The 24039-nt window shown below is 31.8% G+C and overlaps 1 protein-coding gene across 1 annotated transcript in view; it reads left to right on the top strand.

Annotated features, from left to right (window-relative positions):
- The window catches only part of LOC143046324 (sodium-dependent multivitamin transporter-like), a 35969-nt gene extending 13172 nt beyond the window's left edge, over positions 1-22797 (top strand). The window contains exons 2-15 of the mRNA XM_076219428.1: positions 3019-3084; positions 3654-3705; positions 8175-8242; positions 10498-10652; positions 11100-11240; positions 13673-13802; positions 14689-14777; positions 15365-15480; positions 16525-16592; positions 18173-18259; positions 18795-18994; positions 20525-20625; positions 21572-21690; positions 22232-22797. Of these exons, the coding sequence (XP_076075543.1) occupies positions 3019-3084; positions 3654-3705; positions 8175-8242; positions 10498-10652; positions 11100-11240; positions 13673-13802; positions 14689-14777; positions 15365-15480; positions 16525-16592; positions 18173-18259; positions 18795-18994; positions 20525-20625; positions 21572-21690; positions 22232-22513 (1674 nt within the window). The 3' untranslated portion in view covers positions 22514-22797. The remainder of the gene's footprint in view (positions 1-3018; positions 3085-3653; positions 3706-8174; positions 8243-10497; positions 10653-11099; positions 11241-13672; positions 13803-14688; positions 14778-15364; positions 15481-16524; positions 16593-18172; positions 18260-18794; positions 18995-20524; positions 20626-21571; positions 21691-22231) is intronic.
- The last annotated feature ends 1242 nt before the right edge of the window (positions 22798-24039 follow it).

Genomic DNA, 24039 nt, shown 5'->3' with positions numbered 1-24039 from the left:
ATCATCTCTTTGATATATTTCGCTTCTCTATTTGACAAATAAACTTATTGCGTAAGTCTCTCAAATTTTGCCTTGTAAATGCCACCTGAAGGAGCTATTCAGAGTTAAGTCTTTAAGCGGTAATAGCTGATTATGCATTAACATATTAATGCATTAAATAAGTGGGGGGAAAAGAGTGTAACAAACGAACTTTATCCTTGACTTGCTCTACTTGACGTGAATTTATATAACTCCATCTACGTAGCTTTCTAGGAAAGGTGTTTGTCTAGTCATGATTATTATTTTTAATTAGTTGTTAACATTTCATTTTTATGTAGGAACATCATATCATACAATCAAGTATTAGTTAAAAAATGTCTTATGTCTTAAAATACATGTACTTCACAAGTTATTAACGTCTATGTTATCCTCGAAAAACATGCAGTTTATAAAACATAAACAAACGTGTATTCCTAGGAACGTTTGCTACTCGATCAATGAATTATTCTGTCTTTACTGGTTTACCTTGTTATTTTGTGTGTCCAATTGATATTGAAATCTTGCTATTTTGTGTGTCCAATTGATATTGAAAATTTGTTCAGGTAGTTAACGTTGATTAACTTATAGTTTTGAATTGGAAGCACAAATTAATGCTTAGTTGCATACGATATACACGCCTTGGATATTATTTCGTCACAATAGTTCGTTCTGACTGCTTAACGTATGTTGGTGCTTTGTTTCTACTGGCTTTAATCGGTTTTAGAATTGGGAATGTCTTGCAGAAATAAGAAGCAATAATACACGGGAGTGTAACTATATAGGTATTCGAGACCCCGATCTATCAACTATATTGCCCTTTAAGATCTCGTCAGATAAGCACGTTACTAATGATAAGGGTGTCTATCTTCAATCATTCATTTAAAAGACGTTCCGCTGGTATTTGGCATTATTTGAAAAAAAAAATATCAAATTTGTCATGGGTATAATTTGAACAAAAGAAGAAGATTATTTGCCGATGGGTCATAAATATATATATTTTTATATTCTGTTTAGGTGTCTGTAACCACTATATACTTAATTACCCCTTTTAACTAATTAAAATAAACGATCCTTGTGGTTGACATCTTAAATAGATGTTAACCCCAAGAGATCATTCATTGTTTTTCTTAAACCGAGATAAAATATAATGGGCGATGGTTTTCCTTGCAAATATATGCGTATGAATTTGGAAGAGGTTAAATCTGAGCCACACGTCTGGACCCAGGACCCATATACAAATAAGAAGATATGGTATGGTGACCAATAAGATTCCTCACAAACGGAGACCATATGATTGATGTTATTTTAGACCCCACCTTAATTAAAAGCGTCTTCATAGTTGATGTCGAGTGTGTAACTCTTACCTGAAACAATTAATTCATTAGATAGAGTAAAACTATTTCAGAATCATTGATATCGCGTGTCTGTCCTAAGTCTGGTTATTAATGTTTTTCAATGATTTTACTATTGACTATTGACTAGTGTATATTAATTTGGTTGTTCATTTTCTAATCTGATTCATGACCTTCAGAACTGATGATGCTTATCATTACTTTACGAGCCTGTTTCCTTCACGGTATATTTTGGTGTCATATAGATAACGAAAAACAAAATAAAATATAACAACACACAGAAAAAATATACTTACTGTTAATACTCGGAAGCACTCCGTATGTGTTTATATTACTTTTAAGTATTCAGGGCATCATTTCAGTGAGGATGTACAGAAATGTAGTTGAATTTTTTATGAATATAGCACTTCATAAATTTCGGTTTTAGTTCATATATATCCCTGGCTTTCAAATATTTGTGTCCTGTCGAAAGTAAATCAGGAAAACTGCTTCAGAAGCGTGATATTTATTATGTTTTGGTTCTTTTTCTTTACATTACTGGGTCGATACCACTGCTAGTAGACCATCAGTCTCCGAGGGTATCATCAGTTCAAATACGAGTTCTTTGGTAGAAAAAGACATGATTTTTTTCAAGACTTTCGGAATGTACCCGTTATAAATTTGGAATTATAAAGAATTTCTTTAGGAATAAGTTGTCTTAGATGGATTGGGCTATTTTGCTTAAATCCTTTAAGGCTACATAGCTCTTCAACTGTTTCGATTTTAGTATATCCTTGACTTTCAAATATTTGATTTTGAGTGTTCCTGATGAAGGTAATCCAGAAAAGATCTCGAGACGCAGGAAATTTATAACATGTTGTATTATTGTTTACAGCACTAGCTCGATACCTCTGCTGGTGGACTTTTAGTCCCCGAGGGTACCATCAGCTCGATATTTATAAAAATACTTTTCTGAAATTGTTCGTTAACAAATTTGGAAATAATAATAAAAAAAGTATGTTTCAACATCTTCAGGCTCTTTTACATCATTGGCTTTCAGTTAATCGGCTTTGAGAATTCCGGATGACAGTTCATCCAGAAAATTATTTCGGACGCATGAAATATATAACGTGATTTTTTCAATTTTACACCACTGGGTCGATACCTCTGCTGGAAAACTATCAATCCCGAGGGTATCATCAGCTCGGTAGTCAGTATTACGATACTGACATGATTTTTTACTAATCTTTCTGAAATTATCCGTTCAAAAATTTCAATATTATAACGAAACTAATGTTTCATCTTTCTCGGACACAGTTTTCCTTTGACTGAAATATTTTTTTTAAGTCCTTTTTTGGTTATATTGCTCTTCAACTGTTTTGATTCTTCTACATCCCTGGCCTTCAAATACTCGGCTTCGAGCGTTCCTGATAAAGGTATATTCATAAAAGTACACAGGACTCATGCAATTGTAACGTGTTTTACCTTAATCTCGTACGCTCAAACACAAACACAAACACTTGATAGCGAGGGTAGAAATGTTGATGGCTATACGACCAAAAAACATATACACACAAGTTAAATTTATTTAAGATCAACTTATTTTAAGGAGTTTGAACTAAAGTTTTAAGTAATTTTCTATTTCTATGTTTTGTTTGTTTCGTTTTAGTATTTGGAGCATCGTTTCAGTAAGGGCGTCAGAACAGCTGGTTCTATGACATTTTCTATACAAATGGTAAGTAACGTTACTGTAAACGCTAGTATTATAAAAAATAATAATGATATAATGAATAAGAACTATAGGCTGAAAATCTATACTACAAGACCACCGGGTACTTAGTTGATATTGAATATTTATCAATAAGGTGTTGTATCATCCGTGGAACTTTTAAGAAAAAGGGCGAGACATTCTTGAAAAACCCATTACTCACAAACTGTTGACATTTATATATACTGAGTAACAGTTGCAAGCTCTAAAATACCTAATGAATTAGGAAATGTGTACACCATATGCAGGTGAAGTTCTATACTACATCCGGGAAGTTAAATAACAGCATGGTGATGTTGTGGTATGAAAAAAGCTTACGAATAAGAATTGCCTGGAAAAAAAAAGAAGTTAACATTTAATCCGACCAGGAATATTTAAAAGTAGTTAGTAGACCAGTTAATTATTTTTGTAATTTATTTATATAACAGTTATAGTTAGGCTTATTAGAAATTCCATACCATTTTGGATCAATTGAACGTTAGGAGTACTCATGGTCAACGTATATCTGATTAGTTATCCGTTTGTTTTTTTTTTAGTTGTTGTATATGGCGCTTGTCCTGTATGCTCCATCACTCGCTTTAAATGCAGGTAAGATATGGTTTTCTTTTTCAGTTGTCGTTTATTTGGGTCTAAATGCCATTAAATCATAGCCAGTCATTATATGTTTCCCAGTTATACATTATTTTTTGCCCATTTTGCTACAGATTTATTCTTTATCCTGTAAACCTCATCCAAACCATCATATATGACACTCGTACCAATTTTACTAGTTCTTGTTTCTCTTATCTTCATTTGGAGTAAGGTCAAATTATATCGACTTATCTGTATAAAGATATAAAAGGTTTTATGTTGAACAATTGGTGGGTCTCATCATCATAAAACATTAAGCGCGGTATTAGACAAGGCTATCCGTTAAGTTCCCTGATTTTTGTTATTGCTGAATTAGACAAGATTCCAATATCAAAGGTTTTCAAATCAAGCTTGATACAAAACACATAGTTTTAAGAACTCGCAATTAGCCGACGAAACAACCCTTTTTTAAATCGCAAAATGAGTATGTCACAATCTTTAGAACACTATCATGTTTAAAACTGAACAGATCAACACATTTGGTTAGGAAAATTAAATCATTGCTAAGATAAGTTTGAAACATTAAATGGAATAAAGGACCAATTAAAAGTATAGGGGTTTATTTTAGAACAAATCGAGCTGAATGCGATAAGATTAATACTGAACAAAATTTTAAAATGTGACAAATTAATAAGTTATTGGAAAAAAGAGACATCTAATATGAAATAAAACAGAGGATTATAAGCATTTGTTCTTGAATGTCAATACTTAAAAAATCCTTTTGGAAAATGATAAATAGTTAAATATCAAAGGTACCAGGATTATAATTTAGTACGCCAGACGCGCGTTTCGTCTACATAAGACGCATCAGTGACGCTCATATCAAAAGATTTATAAAGCCAAACAAGTACAGAGTTGAAGAGGATTGAGGATCAAAAATTCCAAAAAGTTGTGCCAAATACGGCTAAGGTAATCTATGCCTGTGGTAAGAAAATCCTTAGTGTTTCGTAAAACTCAAAGTTTTGTAAACAGGAAATTTATAAAAATGACCACATTATTGATATTCATGTCAACACCGAAGTGTTGACTACTGGGCAGGTGATACCCTCGGGACGAAACGTCCACCAGCAGTGGCATCGGCCCAGTGGTGTAAATAGTTATCAAAGATACCAGGATTATAATTTAGTACGCCAGACGCGCGTTTCGTCTACATAAGACTCATCAATGACGCTCATATCAAAAGATTTAAAGAGCCAAACAAGTACAAAGTTGAAGAGCGTTGAGGATCCAAAATTCCAAAAAGTTGTGCCAAATACGGCTAAGGTAATCTTTGCCTGGGATAAGAAAATCCTTAGTGTTTCGAAAAATTTAAAGTTTTGTAAACAGCAAATTTATAAAAATGACCACATTATTGATATACATGTCAACACCGAAGTTATGACTACTGGGCACGAAACGTCTACCAGCAGTGGCATCGACCCAGTGGTGTAAATAGTTTTCAAAGATACCAGGATTATAATTTAGTACGCTTTAATAAAGCAAGGAGTTGTATATAAATCCTTGAATAAAGTTAAGATAGGTCATCATATCCTAAACTAAAGATATCTCGTAGAAGAATATAAAATCTGGGACAGCAGTTATTATGATATAAATCTTTTTGTAACATTAATTACATTTTCCATCCATAAGTGCACTCACATTTCAAATTATAAAACTTCAAATATTGATGTATATGTCCTGTTAAAAAAACTTTTTTAACTATTAAAATATTTCGACACTAACAAGGTGGTTATCTTGGTAAAATTTTGAAAGAAATAAGCTTATTTCTCTAATTATATGGAAAAATATCCCTTTCCGAACCCGTTGTATAAAAAAAATTTAATCAACGTGTGGTTGCCGGTGATCTCAGAAGATGATTGGCTAAGTCAAAGGGTCATAACCTTTCTCAGCTCCCTGAAATGATCAAAATGTTCTAACAGGTGTTAATGAAATTGACAACTTCGTAGAAAGTGGAAGGCACTGGAAGGGGGTTTTGGTTTAGAAAAAAAGAAAATTTATCTTTTTATCATTAGAGAAACAGATTATTACATAGTAACGATACTTCCGAGGCTCGGACTTTAAAATTGATAATTTAACTATCTCGATTGGATAAATCCGATAATCCACTTGTATCAATGTAATAATCTATATATATATATACTTTATATTATGTTTATGTTATGCATATAATTATATGCTCTATTTATTTAGCAGGCATAATTATGTCACTTATTCTAATTAATCATCAGACCAAGTGTTGTGGACTTCGTCACAATCATGATCGGTGATAAAATCTATAGAATGTAAATCTTACAATTTATTATTATAAACTGAACAATCTCCCTGTTTGTTCAGTTAGACTAACCCTACAGGAGTGCCCTGTCAAATGCTGTAGACGTGGTATTCATTATAACTGCATTAGTGCAGTAAATTAGATTTCAGGTGAAAAAAAAGAATTACTGAGTTCTGCCTGAAAGTATCTCACTTGCCTATTTTATTAAATCACTAGACAGAAAGAGAGAACATTATCTAACGCATGAAGCTTACGTATACACTGTTACTGAAGCGTGATATGTAAATACGATCCAGTTTTTTGTTCAGGTCCATGTCGCATTCTCGAGAATACATATTGTTGAATAAAATGAATTCATCATCAACCCATAGTGCAAAATTCTTAAATATAAACTGACAATAGATGAGAGGCTTAGCCTTTATAGGAAAGACTTGCGTTTTAGCCACAAAAGACTCACCAGCAAGACTCGACTAAACAAGTATAAAAAAGCGAAATAATTATTATATGAACGATTGCATAATATAATAAACTTTAATATAACTTGCATAGAACATAAATGAATTTAAAAAATATTACTTTCTTGATTTGATAATATTCATGACACCAACCCGAAGAAGTTAATAAACAATAAATTACATTTTTGGAATTTGGAACGCCTGAAATGCGTTTCGTCAATAGTTAGACAGCCAAATCAAATAAGAAAATCTTCGAAAAATAAAAAAGTAAATTTACTGAAACATAAAGTATCAAAATGATTTTTCATGTCGACATAGAAGTGATGTCATCTGATCTGGTGATATCCCAGTAGAATATAAATGCAATCTCATTACTGCGTTGAAAGAACATTAATCATCCTGTAACGGATAAGAATACAAGTGCGTAGCACATTTTGCAAGCACCACATCAGTATTTCAACTTAGACATGTGCTTTGTCATTTTTTTTTTTATTCCATATAATTTTTAAATCTGAAAATCATATATCTAAAGCTTTATTATAGAATATGATACATAACATCAAGATAAATCCTCACAAATATCCCTCGTCAGTTGTTTTTAATGTATTTACCTGTACCCTAAGCCTTCATCGATTTCTCATCCGGTATAGAGAGCTATTTTTTGGAGTAAAAATATGCATATTAAATAACTCTATGTCATCAAATTATTCACTTGATCTTAGAATAATTCACTGTGCCGGAAAACATAGTCGGAAGATACCACACGGACAACGAGTCGGAGAAAAAAAACCTCTTCCATTATACCCAGCTGATTTTGTCGCCAATTGTGCGTTTGGTCTACATAAGAATCTTTATATTCCAAAAAATCATACAAAACCATGGATGAAATGAAGAAGAACAGTTGACAAAAAATTACACAGAAACAAAAAACTGAGCATAACGAATAAAAGAAACCTTTGGAGACCGCATGTTCTCCGAAAGGGTAAACAAATACTGTCATGTCTGTGATACCTGACAGATGTCAAGTACCAACCTGTACATGATCAATTGTTACCGGATGATCGTTTTGCAGCCTCCTATTTAATATATGTTTTTCGTACACCTAACAAAAGATGGAAGTAACACATTATAAATTGTATGCGTCCGAAATCCTTTTCTTACTTACCCTTCTTACAAAATTGGCCTTATATAAATCTGCCTAATATTTTGTTGTCATAAAGAACTTTAACTCTTTCGGTTTCTTGTACATCCTTGACGCATAAAATCCATGTATTGTTTACATTATTTTCCTTCAGTCCACAATTTTTACATGAAAGTGTTGAATTGAGATATCATTTTATATCCGTATATCCAGAAAGTTCTGATTTTATAAAAGATGAAATGTAAATGTCATGCAACAATTGTCTTTTAGGAGATTAACGGAAAGTCATATTTGGTTTTTTTTTGTTATCAAAATTCTGAGTCAATGGAAAAATATGCCCTCTACTCTTGACATATGTTTAGCCCAGTAGTCAGCACTTTGGTGTTGTTATGAAAATCAATTATATGGCCATTTTTATAAATTCCCTGCCTACAAAACTTTTACTTTATAACTATTTTGATCTGAGCGTCAATGATGAGTCTTATGTAGACGAAACGCGCGGCTGACGTATTAAATTATAATCCTGGTACCTTTGATAACTTATTAACATCTTTTGCAGTGACTGGGTTTACGCTATGGGGATCAGTCATATCAGTGGGAGCAGTATGTACACTGTATACCTCTATTGTAAGTACCGTTATTTTAAGACATGGCTTAGTTTTATCATGTTCCTCGGTATATCTGACTGACTTCCAATACGACAATTCCTAGTTATTTTTTAAGATCAATAAAAGAAGGTGTGTATCTCGTTAAACGAGGGTTGTAAGATACCAGAGAGAAATTCACACTAATAGAGCAAAATTAACTGACAACGCAAAAGAAAAAGACAAACAGACAAACAATTGTACACAAAATACAACATAAAAAAATAAAGACTTAACAACACGAATCTAAACAAAAACTGATGCTTTGGAAGGGTAAGCAGATCCTGCTCCACATGTAGATTTTTTAGTCTTGAACATCAGTAAACTACTACTGCCTCCAATATAAAGTATTAATCACATCTAAACAACATGAGCATCACACTTTTGTGTAAATAGCGACCCACCTAATAATCAGACTAATTACAGCACAATTTTAGACATACTGCAATCATTGAGAATAATTATATTAAATATGTAGAACATGATTAATTTTGAGTTCATTGTTTAAGATTTTGAAGTAAAGTAAACGAAATAAATAATCTATAATAATACAAATATACAATATGGCCCATTGTTTGTTTCTCTTAACTGACCCTAAACTGGACAACACACCTCTATGTACTATCATCATTAGTTTATTGTAAATAATGTATATGCAGATATGATCACATTAAACAAATAAAAAGACTTTTTCGGGGGTGAAAAGTTTTGGTAAGAAAGCAAACTCTCACATTAAAAAAGCATTATAAAAAACAAAACTAGCCCCCCAAAAAAATAACTTAAAACAAATATGTCAAAAGTAGTTTTTTTTCACATTAACATTTAAGTTTGTCTTTATTATTACCGTGTTGTCTTATGGCTACTTTGGATAAGATATTACACGGATTTTTAAATCAGAATGACAGAAAGCAGTCGCAATATGAGATAATTTTTATCCTTAAAGATATAAAAGATTAACTTCATTTCCTTATTATAAACTAAATGTTAGAATGTCTAGATACATGCTCTGGTTAGAATGTCTAGATACATGCTCTGGTTAGAATGTCTAGATACATGCTCTGGTTAGAATGTCTAGATACATGCCCCGACCTTGAAATATGTGTTTATTATATATTGACGCCGATATCTTGTATATTTATATCAGCATTCCGCGTTGAGATTATGTATAATGACTATACACATTTGCATATGAGCTAACCAATAGAACCATAGTTTTATTCATTATATGTGGAATTTTGTTTAACAACAGATTGACACACAACCCTAAAAAGATTGTTGTGTATCTAATCCATGACCTTTGAGAAAAAAAGGGAAAATATACTAGAAGAAGTACATAAAATTGCAAATGAAAATGGAATTGGGGAATGTGTCAAAGAGACAGCAACCCGTACGCCTCAGGGTTTACTGGGGTACTTCAGGGTGTTAAAATATCTACAGATATGAACGTAGATAACGAATTTATCCACGGTCTTAATCCGAATCGGGCGAGTTTTATGAATTCGGGTACAAAGTGTTACGTGAAAACAACGTTTTTTTTTCATTATCTAAAAAAGTTTTATTGAAATTTGGAAATTGACACATCTTTTACGGGGTGTAGAACCCTACATGTTGTCAAATATAAGACGGAGACAGAAAAACTGGATTGACTCAAATTGGGCGCTCAATCTTGTGAGAGTTACGTCATAGATGGTGTGACGTCAACGTGGGTTATTTGCATAGCTAGGTCAGTAGTCCCATTCCTTGAAAATTTGGCAGTGAGTGTAAATAATCAACATAATAGGACAAAATCGTTAATGAATTAAATATTTAATTACAAACATCATGGATAATCTACAGATCAATCATTGAACTAAGGAAAACTTGCGTGAAGTTCCTCGAGATAATGGTTAGCAACGTCCGGGGCTATGGGTTTTGTAACGACGTGCGTTAAACAATCAAAATCCTAGACATTTACTAAGCCGGGGATAATACATCTTATCCTGTAATTTGACTGGTGATATAAAGACAATCTTGGTTAGAGGAAATTAACTACCTAATGCAAATTTCTGATTCCTTGCACGGATTAGGGTATTATTAGTTCTCTTTGGTTTGTTTTACTCTTCAAAATCTTGATATGTTTTCTTTTCAATCATTTTGTCCTCGGGTATCACTGAACAAACATTTAATGTCGGAATGCAAAATATGGTGCAATAAAATTAGTAACGTTAATGTAATTAACATTGTTAATGTTAATTTCAGGGTGGAATGAAAGCAGTGTTAATCACCGATTCATTTCAAGTTATTATTATGTTTACTGGTTTGATAGCAATTCTTATAAAAGGAAGCATCGAAGTTGGTGGGTTTGGCGAAGCATGGCAACTTGCTTACGACAGTGGAAGAGTTTATTTTGATGAGTTGGTATCAAGATGTTTAAGCATATTTCTTTTTCTTTTTTCTCTGAATTGAACCCATATTTCTTTTAATCAATATGAACATTTGCTGATTTTAAAAAAAAATGTTGTTAATTATATAACATTTGGTATGGAATCTCTTTATAGTTTTATTTATATTGAATGATATAGAATAGATAACAACTGCCAGGTATAAACTAGATTTTTACCCTGACACGTTTCTGACCTATTTTTTCTATTTATAAATATTTTTAAAGCTGTTATTAATCCTATTTTGTCCCTATTTTACCTTGAATTTTAAATTGTACTTGCCATCTATATTCAACCTTCATATGTATTTTATTATTTTTTTTTTTCTGCAATTTGAAAACAAAGATAATACTATTAAATTTCATATTTGTTTGTTTCTATGCGTTGCAGTTTATTACATGTTTCTCTTTTGTTTCCTAGTTTTAGTCCAGACCCTGCTATTCGACACAGTGTTTGGTCACTAGTAATAGGTGGAGCATTTACTTGGGTTGCTATCTATGGAGTTAATCAAGCTCAAGTACAAAGATGTTGCACAGTCCCGACATTAAAGCAAGCTCAGATGTAAGTTTGAACAGTATGAAGTGTTGATGAACAGGGTGGGTGATGCATGCAGTAAACGCGTACCCTTTTGACGACCTGGTCGCGCTCGATTGAACATAAGTAAACTAATGTCGTCTTTATTTACACACGCTTAATGTGTGAAAAACTGTTTCACCCTGATAAATCATTGAAATCACTGAAATTCAGATAAAATACTGATTGATTGTTGGTTGCTTAACGCCCAGTGTCAGATAATGTATGTTTTTTTGCCACTGGATGTTAAGCAACCAACAATCAATCAATCAGTTTACTGTATCTGCCGATAAAGAAACTCCATTTGACGTACCGTTTAACATTACCTAGGTATTTGAAGGTTATATAGCTCATCCATATAACTAGAAGGACAAGCCTACGAATTTTCACAAGTCTTATGTAATATGTAGTAGATTGATATAATGTTTTCTTTTGTTTAATGTCTCTATGGCAATATTGTTGTAATACCAATAAATGTGTTATTGGTATGGTATTGTTGACTATGGTTCATTCATGTTCTATCAGATGAATGTGGTCGAACTATTGTGGATAGTCTCATTGGCAATCATACCACATCTTTTTTTACATCCAGTTTTAATTTTATGCTTGTGTTGATTGGTTGGTAGAGTTGTCTATACATTGGTTTGCAGAGTAATGTGGTTGATCTTCCATGGACTTGGTTTTATCACATACACGTGTTGTAAGATAAGGATTGTTGTCCATCATGTATATTTTGCAGATCAATAAGATTGAACATCTGATGACTATGTTTTGTCATTATCTTGTATTGTCTGGTTGGTAAAATAGTCTATAGAATGTTTTAAAGCAAAGCAATCTTTCATAGTATGTTTATTCTAGTCTTATGATGTCGCATTGGTATAATTGTGTAATTGCCTCTATTTTTTAGGAGCAACATGAACCTTCTACGGCTATGTTTAAAATTATCTTGTGTTTTCGAGCGGATATTTACTATTTTAGTCTTTTTTGTTATTTTGATTTTCTGTTCTCTCTGGCGGAACTGTTCAGGACTATTTTATATCATATACACGTGTTGTGTAATTGCTTTTGTTGTATCAGTTTTGTGTTTCGCAGATCATTTTGATTGAATTTTTGATGACTATAATTCATTCTACACTTCTGTTATCTGTTAACTAAATAAATGACAAATTTTATATAATCTTTTACGCAGACTTCAACAAAATTACGAAATGAAATTGCCACGAACATGAAAGTTTACCTTAATCCACGAAAATTGGTATCCACGAAAATAAATGAATCCACAAAACTTAGTTCTTGTGTTTTCTGATTGGCATTTTTACTATGGTTCGTGTTTTAGAGCATTTTGATTATACTTCAAAGGACAATGCTTTATCTAATACTTAATACAACGTGTTTTGTAGATCTTTCATTTGTCTTTGTTCTATTATTAATATTACTTTTACTGTTGAATGGTTTTATGTGATATCCGTTTGACGTGGCTCGGTACTTATACATCTCGTCAATGTGTTTGTATTGTCTTTCATTTTTTGGTGGTGTGTTTTGTATATGCAACTTTATGTATTTCTTTGTTTCTTATAACGTGACTCTGTACTTTAAAATATCCCGTCAGTATGATATTCTATTTTATGTCATTATGATATATTTCTATTATGAATTACAATATACGTTGAACCACTAACGTCAAATTCATTCAATCGCGAAGTGGAATTAACTATTTATGGATTTTTATAAATTCTATATATAACGTTTGGACTATTTTAAATCTTGGTCTATTTCTGAAATTTATTCTTACATACTTTTGACTTTTAACCCTGTATGCTAACATTAAAATTGTTTGTATGCACATTGAACGACAAATATATGTGACGTATAAAATTTTTGACGTCAGACACACAAATCAATGAATGTGTATGTAGATAGATGTTTTTGTGTTCTATTAAATTGTTCCTTTTAAAATTGTTATACGATGATGACTGATGTACCCATATTTTTACTATTTTATTTATTGTGTCTGTTTAGTTAACGCATCAGTGTAAATATAACGGAATTTGATGAGACTGTCATCAAAGTGAGAGGGTTAGCGCTATAAAACCAGGTTTAATCCACCATTTTCTACATTTGAAAATGCCTGTACCAAGTCAGCAATATGACAGTTCTTGTCCATTCGTTTTTGCTGCGTTTTGTTATTTGATTTTGCCATGTGATTATGGACTTTCCGAATTGATTTTCCTCTAAGTTCAGTATTTTTGTGATTTTACTTTTTATCTAATACTTAGTACTTGTGTTTTCTGATTGGTACTGTTTATGATTGTTTGTATTTTACTTATAGCATTTTGACAGAACTTCACGTGATTATGTTTTTTAATATACTTGTGATGTCTGATGCGTAATGTTGATTATGCATGGTATTTGTTTTTCAGAGCTCTGTGGTTGAATTTCCCAGGACTATGTTTTATTTTATACCTGTGCTGTCTGATTGGGATGGTTGTCTTTGGTTTGTACAGTCACTGTGATCCCTTTCTATATAAATCGATAAAAACTTCGGATCAGGTAAGAAATCGATTATCTATAAAATTATTAGCTTGGTACCTTTGATAACTATTTACATCACTGGGTCGATGCCACTGTTGGTGGACGTTTTATCCCCGAGGGTATCATCAGCCCAGTAGGTAGCAATTTGATGTTCACACGAATATCAATTATATAGTGAATTTTATAAATTTTATGTCTACAAAAGTATAAATTTTCCGAAAGACTAAGGATGTTCTTATCCCAGGCATAGCATATCTTCGCCGTATTGGGTACAACGTTTTGGAAATTTTGGCCCGGGATGTACTTCACTTTGTACATGTTTGGCTTTATAACTATTCTGACCTTAGTTTCACTGATGAGTTTTACAAAGACTAAACGGGCGTCTGGCGTAGTAAATTATAAGCCTGGTACCTTTGATTATTTTCATGAATTGTTTAAGGACCAATCGCAATTTCTGAATAACTGACGCACTGGCATACGTTTGAAATATGAAAGCTTAATAAAATTTTCTGATTCGTTAGATATGACGTTGGTTCTAATAATGTGTTATAGAACTTTTTTAAATTTAAGTCAGAATACAGTTCGTCCATTAGAGTACTGTTATCAAATATTTTGTCGATTTTAATATTTAGTGCTATCAAAACTGTATCTATAACAAGTAGTATAAAATGAGATGTTCAATATCCGTAGGTTAATGAGACAGCAACCCAACAAAATTAGAACAAAACATAGAGAGGTTAACATACAGTTTCGTATGCGGATCAACGTATAAAATATAATTAAGTAAACAAAATAATTAGTATTGCAATTTCTCAGACACTAGTTCGAATGCTCTCTCTAAATGATGAGATACAAAATTATGAAAACAAATATATATTCCTACAGAATTTGGATTATTTTTCAGCTTTTACCGTTATTTGTAATGGACGTTCTTGGTAGTCTACCAGGGTTTCCAGGATTATTTGTTGCCTCTCTCTTCAGCGGAGCATTGAGGTATATGTTTTTTTATAATATTTGATAATAACCGCAAGTGGAAAACGAGTTACTAATTCGTTAAAGTACTACAGAGAGGCTACAGAGAGGCTTTCAGATCACATCGATCAATTACGAACCTTAAACCTAAATAAATGATAGCCCAGTGACTTACTAAAGACATCTTCTTATTAAGAAAATGTGTTTTTGTTGTATACGTACTGATTTTATGCAATGGATAGATACCCCACATCCTTTTATCTATGGTATGTCAGAAGATTTCATTATATAGCCCAACGAAATAAACTAAAAAGATATTCAATAATGAATTTTAAAATAGTATGTTAGCCCTACGAAATAAACTAAAAAGTATTAAGAAACTTGTTTAAATGGTGTGTTTTACTTTTAGATAATGACCGTAAGTAAAAATACCCTTTTCCAAATTTGCTCCATCAGAAATTTTGAAGCACAGAGCAAGATTTTCTACTTGATATGAATTTTGATCTTTTAATTTCTAACTGTTCTATGTATACAAAAAGGTGGTGAGTTTGCCAGTTAAAGAAATATCTAAATGCGTTTGTATTCAAATCTTTTCTTTTACATTTCAGCACTGTATCTTCTGGTTTGAACTCTCTGTCAGCAGTGGTATTACAAGATGTAGTCAGAAGTTATTTTGTTCCAGATTTGTCAGAGGAAAAAGCTACACTGGTTTCTAAAATCCTAGGTATTTTTATATAATCTTTCTCATGTGCAGTGGCAATGTAACTATACTAGGATTTATGAATATTGTTTTGTTACTTTGTTGCTCGAGTCTAAAATATTACAGATATAATTTTCACAGCGACAATGTCATGGTAATCTTGATAAATTGATAACTGTCTTAAACGACAATATATGATTTAAAATATACAGAGTTCCATGCAAATATGCACTTGAATTCACATCGAATATTTGGTAAAGATTTATTTGTTATCTGTAATTTAAATTTAAACTTTAAAGCATGATTACAATGCAAAATATATGATAAATTGGGTTACATTGATATATAATATTATGCATGGTACATGTGAAAAAAAAACCACATTTACAAATTTAAAAAATCGACTTTCCATTGTCTCAAATGAACAGAATTATGGTATTGGGGTTATCTAAGATTAAGAGAACAACTGTTTCACGATTAAAGATTATTATTAACACCTTCGTTCGTTACCTTGAAATGTCTATGTTTAATCGATTTACGAGATTAATATCGATAGAATAATGTGACCTGATTTTACATATGCTTTGCATGGGGTGTTTGTCTTGTTGTAAACACGTGTACTTTATTTGAAATCTAGTAAATGTTTTGAGTGTCCTTGTGTATTCCTCTGCTATTTGAATTTCTAATTAGTCTACAACAAGGTCTATGTATTTTACGTTTTATTTATTCATTGTCTTTCTTAGGGACTAGTTCGGTGGTGCTTACATGTCAGTTAATCGGTATAATAAAGCAGAATATTTTCTTTGCAAAACACATTTTTTTTTTATTTTTTTATTTTTCTAAAAAATGTCGATACTAATTGTAAAATTTCTAAAAAAAAACAAATATAATGACATCCAATTAAATTTAGACTGTATAAGTTATGAAGTAATTGCCAAATTCAAATTATAACAGACACGAGTGACATGCACATAACATTCCAAACATACCTTTTTTTGTTTTTTTGGAGCAAACATTGGTTTTTTTATATAAATGTATCTGATTGTGTAAATTTATTGTTCGTTTCAGTCTTTGTTTTTGGTATTATCTGTTTGGGATTGACGTACATAGCATCGCTATTAGGTGGAGTTTTACAGGTAAAAAATTAGTCATTATTATAATTAGTTATCAAGGATACCAGGCTTATAATTTGGTACGCCAGACGGGCATTTTGTCTTTATTAGACTCAGCAGTGACGCTCAGATCAAAACATTTAGAGTGCCAAACAAGTATATAGTTGAGGAAAATTGAAGACCCAAAATTCCAATAGAACCGTTGTAGTAGTTTGGTAGATTATTTGCAACCCTGGGTCGATGTCACTGCTGGTGGAGATTTATTTCCCCGAGGGTATCACCAGCCAAGTAGTCAGCACTTCTGTGTTGACTTCAGTTATCATTTGATATGTTCATAATTATTAACTAACTGTTAACAAAGCTTTGAATTTGTGAAAAACTAAGGCTTTTCTACCTCAGAAATAGATTACCTTAGCTTTATGTGGCAAAACGTTTTTGGAAATTTTGGTCCTCAATGCTCTTCAACTTCGTACTTAATTTGGCCTTTTAAACACCTTTTGATTCGAGCGTCACTGATGAGTCTTTTGTAGACGAAACGCGCGTCTGGCGTAAATATAAAATTTTATTGCTGGTATCTATGATGAGTTTATTTGGAAAATATATGAGTTACTTTTTTACAAATACGTTATATGATTCAAACCTGATAGTTTGCGTAAAAGCTTTTCAAGCAGCTTTGTCTGATTTTGTATGAGACAGTGCCAAATTTAACTAACAGAGGTGAAAACAATCACGTGTCTTGGTTTGAGTTCTATAAATAGGAACGAGGAGAGTTAACATATGTTTCTACATGCTGTCATAACCAATTTAGCTTTAAAGGGACACTAGCTACGAAATATATAAAAAATCAATATATGATTCTTGTTGTTCAAACATTAATGAAGGTGAAATGGCGAAATGACATTCGCTCTTAGCAGCCAGTATGGTTTATTTTTTTTGAAAATAAGCTAAGAACCAGTGATGATGAATTTGTATCATTTTTTTTAAACCTATTACATGAATTCAAACAGACATAGAAAATTCAATTTCACGAGTTTGCTGTCTATTTTTTTTTTCATGTTTAGGTTTACATCGTGTTTTGTCGTCAGTTTTTGGAGGTCATCTCGATAGTTAATTAAATGGAATCTAGACTAAAATACAGACAAAATTCTGATATATATATATTATCTAATACATGCATTGCTAAATGTTTATTTCAGACTTTTAGTAATCCGCATATATGTTATAAATCAATTATGAAAATTTGAGCCATACCGGTCAACATAACTTTGAAAACTAGTGACCCTTTAAGGAAGAAGAAAACTTGTTAAAAAATTTGATAAAAGTAAATGATCTTAGTTTTAAATCAATTATTGTTTTGATATTAAAAGTAACCTATACGAAGTTTATAACGGAACATTCTAAAGCAAAGGATGCTTACATGGCGAAAAAAAAATGTTCCTTAAAAACATGTCATTTTAGGGACTTTCCGTTTTGAATTTTCTTCGAAGTTCAGTATGTTTGTGATTTGACTCTTACGTAATATTTCATATGACTAAATCTGCTATATATTCACATTATCAATATATATATATATATATATATATGTGTGTGTGTGTGTGTTGTAGGCTGCACTGTCTCTGTTTGGAATGATTGGTGGTCCATTACTTGGTCTCTTTATTCTTGGAATGATGTTTCCGTGGTCAAATAAGTGGGTAAGTAAAAATAAGAGTACATGCTAAAAGTAAGGGTAGATGGTTTGCTTTCGGGCGAACTTCTTCCAGCTGATATCACTAAGTTTGAGTTTTGTAAGCGATTGCATCGTATGCCAATGTTATTCATATACATGATAAAAGGTTTGCATCATTATAATTAAAATAAAGTCAGAATTATTCAGGTATTCAAAGTACCGATAAAACAACATGACTTTGGTGAAATATAAATATATTTTTTTTGAATTGCTTTTTCACACTCGGTGACTTTACTGTGTTTATATTTTCGATTCATGAGTTTGAATGTCCTTCTGGTATCTTTCGTCCCTCTTTTATAATAACGAAAAAAAGGAGGAAGGGTACTAATTTATTTGTACACAAAAACACATATAGTCACATGGCACAATAGAACATATGCATGTTCACAATCTTTTTCGTTGTTCATGTTTGTGTTTACTGACAAGAAATTTTGTTGAGCAGATCATTTTATGTATTTAAAAGAAGTAAAATGTCTGATTATTGTACAATTGATTGACAGGGGGCTTATACAGGATTACTAAGTGGACTTGTGTTTATGTTTTGGATTGGTGTTGGTGCTCAGATACATAAACCAAATATACCCAAATCTCCCGTGTATACCACAGACTGCATTTGGAACATTACTAATAACGCATCGACAACTGCTATGCCTACAACAACTGCTATGTTTAACGCATCGACGACTGCTGCAGATGAAAGGTTATATGATATATTATTTTTCCAACCTTAACAAACAATAAATGTATGGTGTATAAGACACTGTGTTGTCAGAAATCTAAATTTTCAAACAGCATCAAAGTCAAAAGTAAAACTACATGTTTTTCCAATATTTTTGTTCATACATTTGTATGAAAAGTATAAGAATAGGATACTGGTAATTAACCTACTAAAACCACTATTAAATTCAAGTGTTCATAGGGAGCTTGTAGATCCTGATTTAATGTCGGCAGATGTATGTTACTTGGATTTTTCGTCAAAAAGGTATGAATGAGAAAATAAGGCCAGTATTATGAAATGTAGTATACGAAAATACATATACTTTAAATATGATCATTTATAGTATTGATGCTAAAGTTTCATAACGAACAATATACAGATAAGGAGTCAGTAATTTACTAGTAGATCGATTAAGAATAGACAGAGCAAGATACCAAACAAGTAAAACTTATGGATTTGAATAGACTTCAAAATCCATGAGTTTGACTGTCCCTCTGGTATCTTTCGTCCCTTTTTCAAAAAGGAGCCACATCGGTGAGCAGACAGGGAAAATGTATCTTTCTATCCATTTATCGCCTGTCATGAAAATTCAATTTTAATAAAGACAAATAAAAGTAAAACTTGTAGATTTGACGACCATACTAGTATCTTAAGATCTAATACTTGTTGCTAGTGAGTTGAGATAAAGACATCAGTTATCGGCCAATCATGTACATAAATAATGACCATATGATATGTATAGCGCCGGTTTCTATCATTCTCTTCGTAACTCGTTTAAGGTAGTTTTTGTATTCTGAGCATTGAAATCCTTAAGTTTCTCATAGATTCTAATATGAAGTCGTTCATATTGAGCTTTGTAGACTCATAATTTTGAAAGGTTTTGCAAAGAACAGATAAGGTAGTCTATTACCGGGGTTTAAGTTTTTTTAATTCAAAAGAAATCAAAGTTTAATATGATAAAATCCTTGACAATTCCTGTCAACACAAAAGCTCTGACTACTATATAAAATATATACGCACATATTGAAATGTGGGTTTGGAGTGAGAGAACATCATCAATATGTCTGAATGTGGCATTAAATAAATTTGCAAATGTTTTTCCTTTCTTTTTGTCTTTAAGAAAGTTTTGTATGAAATCTAATTCTTTTAAGTATAAAAGTAAATGCGTCAGTGGTGGTGGACAAAAAGTTCCCAATGAAATATGACATTTGTTCTTACCTAAACCAATGAATGTGCATCTTCTTTAACCCATTTTGTCAGAATAATTTGTTTGTTTAATTAGACGATATAGTCGATGTTTTAATTTAGCATGTGTTAGTAAATGGGAATATAGGCTTAAATCCTGAACTCCTAGGAAAAGTTTTGTTTTTGTCATTTAATTACGGACTTTTCTGTTTGGATTTTCCTCGGAGTTCATTTGTTTTGTGATTTTACTTTTTGTATCCAACAATAAGCCATGATCGATGAAATTTCAATAATGGTGGATAAGTTTTTACTATCTATTTCTTACAGTGATCCACTGCAGAGACTATACGATTTATCATACATGTGGTACAGTGCAACAGCTGTGTTAACTGTGTGTTGCGTTGGTTTGATCGTCAGTTTTATAACAGGTATGTCAGACTTTTACGAGTTATCATACATGTCGTACAGTGCAACAGCCCTGTTAACTGTGTGTGGGTTGGTTTGATCGTAAGATTTATTACAGGTATGAATCTTTACGACTTCTAATACAGATTGTATTTTGTCATTTCATATAGCTGAGCATCAACGGAAGATAAAAAGGGGACATGGTGTACTTAGTTATAGAACCCGTATGATCGATATTTTGATCATACCGAAATATTGTACGCTCAATCAAGGAGACATCTATTAAGAAGTACTTACACTTCTGAAATACTTCCATTTAAAAAACATTTGATGAGGTTTGCATGGAATTGACTTTCTCAATCTAAAGATGTAAGCAAGTCTTTTTCTTTATTTACATGGGACAGTTATTCGTTTATTGTTTGATTGCATCATGGGTAGTTCTTCTTTTTCACTCCCGTCGTATCTATAGTTTTTATTCATATTGTTTTCCAAATTGGCAATTTTTCCAATAATAATAAATAGGATTTTAAAAAGTAGATGTCATGGACAAATGCTTAAACATTGTTTGTTGCATCATACATTGTTGTTCGTTTTTGTTGCACCTCTGTGCTCTGTTATTTCGTTGTTTTCCACTTATAGTTGATGTGTTTCCCTCGGTTTTTGTTTGTAACATGGATTGTTTTTCTCTCAATCGATTTAAGACTTTTGAACAGATGTATACTACTGTTTTCTTTATTGTATCATGGTTGAATTATAATATGACAATATGAAGACAAACTTTTCTTTCTATTACAATCATCTGCAAAATGAGTGTGTTCTTTTTATGCAACACCATCAGGCAATTTTTTATATAGCGGAATTGATACAAAAAAATAAGAACTCTCCTGTCTTTTTTATAATACATATTTACTGTAAACAGACAAACATTTGTTTTTTGTTATTATGGTTTTGAACTTTACATTTAAACAGGTCCCACACGAGCTGCGGATCTAGACCCTAAACTAATATGTCCATTGTTCGATATTTTATTTCCGTATCTACCAGAGAAAATAAAGAAGCCAATGCGTTTCGGTGTAAACCATAAAGGGGTATGTTTAGTTCATGACTTAAATGTAGAATTATACGTTCTTATTTTACAAATGTAAAATTATGTAGAATGCTGGTAAATATATAAACAAAAGCAATGCAAAATAGATTGAATTAATATCAACAATCGAGTTTATAAAGTAAAATTGCATTTCTTTTTTTCATCAATGTAAAGGTTTTTTTACTTTCTTCTTAACATTTAAAAAACGTTCTATTTACGCAGAAAAATAGTGGACGTCCATAGCATTGAGTTTCTAGTTTATTTTTATTGCTATGAGAAAAGGAAAATAAAGAAAAAAACGTACTCTTTACATATTAAACATTGTTAAATGACATACATTTATTATTTTTTTTTTGCAGTTTTAAGTACAGAAGTAGGTCTACCCATGACAGAAAAATAACATTGACGCATCTCAAACATTTGCATAAGGTTCCAAAAAATACCGAAATACATCGTTTAGCAACATTTCAATGTTGAGTATTACTAGCCTTATTATCTAATTTTGAAATTACTTAGGATTTATAATTTAATTCTAATTACAGGCTCGTCATATTCCTGCATCTGATTCTGAGGCTCCACTTAAGAAGAGTTCAACAAATAAACTGAACACCTTCAGTAGTACCGACTCCCTTAATAAGTCGAATGGAGATCTGAACACATTTGATAAATCAAATGGAGAAATCAATTGTACATTTGAAGATGAGAATGACAAGCCCAAAACAAATGGTGCCAATAACATACCACCATCATACGATGAAGTTCTAGAAAGTGAAACAATACCTGCAGTGGTAATCAATGATGCAGAGCACATGACAAAGTTTTGAAAACATTGAAGTGTTTCACCCATGTTTTTCTTAAATTTAGTGTTTTATTTTCACTATGTATAATGAATTGCACACATTTTTTTAATACGTACATATATATGTTGACGATATGCAAACAACTATCATGCAATCATCTATTATGTGTTCCTGTACAAACCTTGAAAAGACGGTTTCCGTATTTATAAGTCCTACTGGTTACCCACTAGTTACTTTGGATTAATTCAATTGTAGTTGTGTTGCTTTTTGACAATTTTAAAACAATTTTCTGTGTATTTCTGTAACATGTGTGAGTTTCATTGAGGTAACTTGTCAGTCGATGTTATTAACACATTATTTAGATATATATGGTGATTGCGGAAGAAGTCGAGTAAGCGAAACAGTAAAACAATATCCAATAAACACAATAGTCGTTTACCGATGGTTAAAAACTGGCAAAAATTGTTTTAACGTAGTACGTAAAATTATTTAATACCAATAATTGCACACTGCATAGCTGATGCCATTTTATATCAGTCTAGACGGAATGCACGCTTACATTGAGAATATATTAACCAATTCTTAATTGCCCCAAGCCCTGATAAAATGAAACATGCAGGAAATATAAAATGTAAGCAAACTAACCAATTTGTATAGCTTAGTTGCTTGTTAAGTCTCAAGACAGTGATATTGAAATCCATTCACTTATTTAGTAGCCGTTGTGAACGGACGAACAAACTGACAGTTCGTTCGTTGCAAGTTCTAGTTCTAGTACTTGCATATGGAGAACATATATCTATCCGATGATACCTGAATATCTTATTATTATATCCTTGATTTGCTGCTTACAGGAAAACTGCACGATGAATCATGACATATACATTGTAAATTTGAAGTCACATCTTTAAAACGCCATCGCGACTATTTCGAACTATCTGTGTCATAGATTCGTGCAGATATGTTCTGTTAGCCGAGGTCCTAATCTTACTCTACATTCCTTCCCAGTTAATTTTCATACAGTATCAACTAAACACTAGAAGTAAGCTTGATATATTCACTGATGTCAATAGTATGTTGATTATTGTGTAAAGAATCTCTTCCTTCGACATGGTATGTAATGTCCCCATAGTTTGACTGTACATATGAACGGTAATTGTTTACATCTTTCTTTGTAACGAATAACCCTTCTGCTCTTTATCAAACCTTTGATATATGGTTTCTTAAACCGGGTGGAAATCTCTGCTGTATGATTATACTATGTTAAAATTTGTAAATGTATTATATTGCAATTGTTGATGAATAAACATTTTTTTTACTTTCTTTCGGTGTTTTTTTTGTTTTTTTTTTTTTTTGTTTTTTTTTTTTTTAATCAACACACGTATTTAACCGCAACATGTGAAAACAAACTTTCAGTTACATACAAAATATACAAGCAAATATACTGGTTTACTGTATTATAGCAATTTGGTTCATGTGCTTTTGATTTGAAGTTACCTTCATAGCACCGATGCCTAGACAAAAGTTTAGACAGCCAGAATATTGTAGCAGAT

Source organism: Mytilus galloprovincialis, chromosome 9, assembly GCF_965363235.1.
Source record: "Mytilus galloprovincialis chromosome 9, xbMytGall1.hap1.1, whole genome shotgun sequence".
Lineage (NCBI taxonomy): Eukaryota > Metazoa > Mollusca > Bivalvia > Mytilida > Mytilidae > Mytilus > Mytilus galloprovincialis.
Note: the sequence above shows the minus strand (reverse complement) of the source record. Positions and strands in the feature narration are given on the sequence as shown.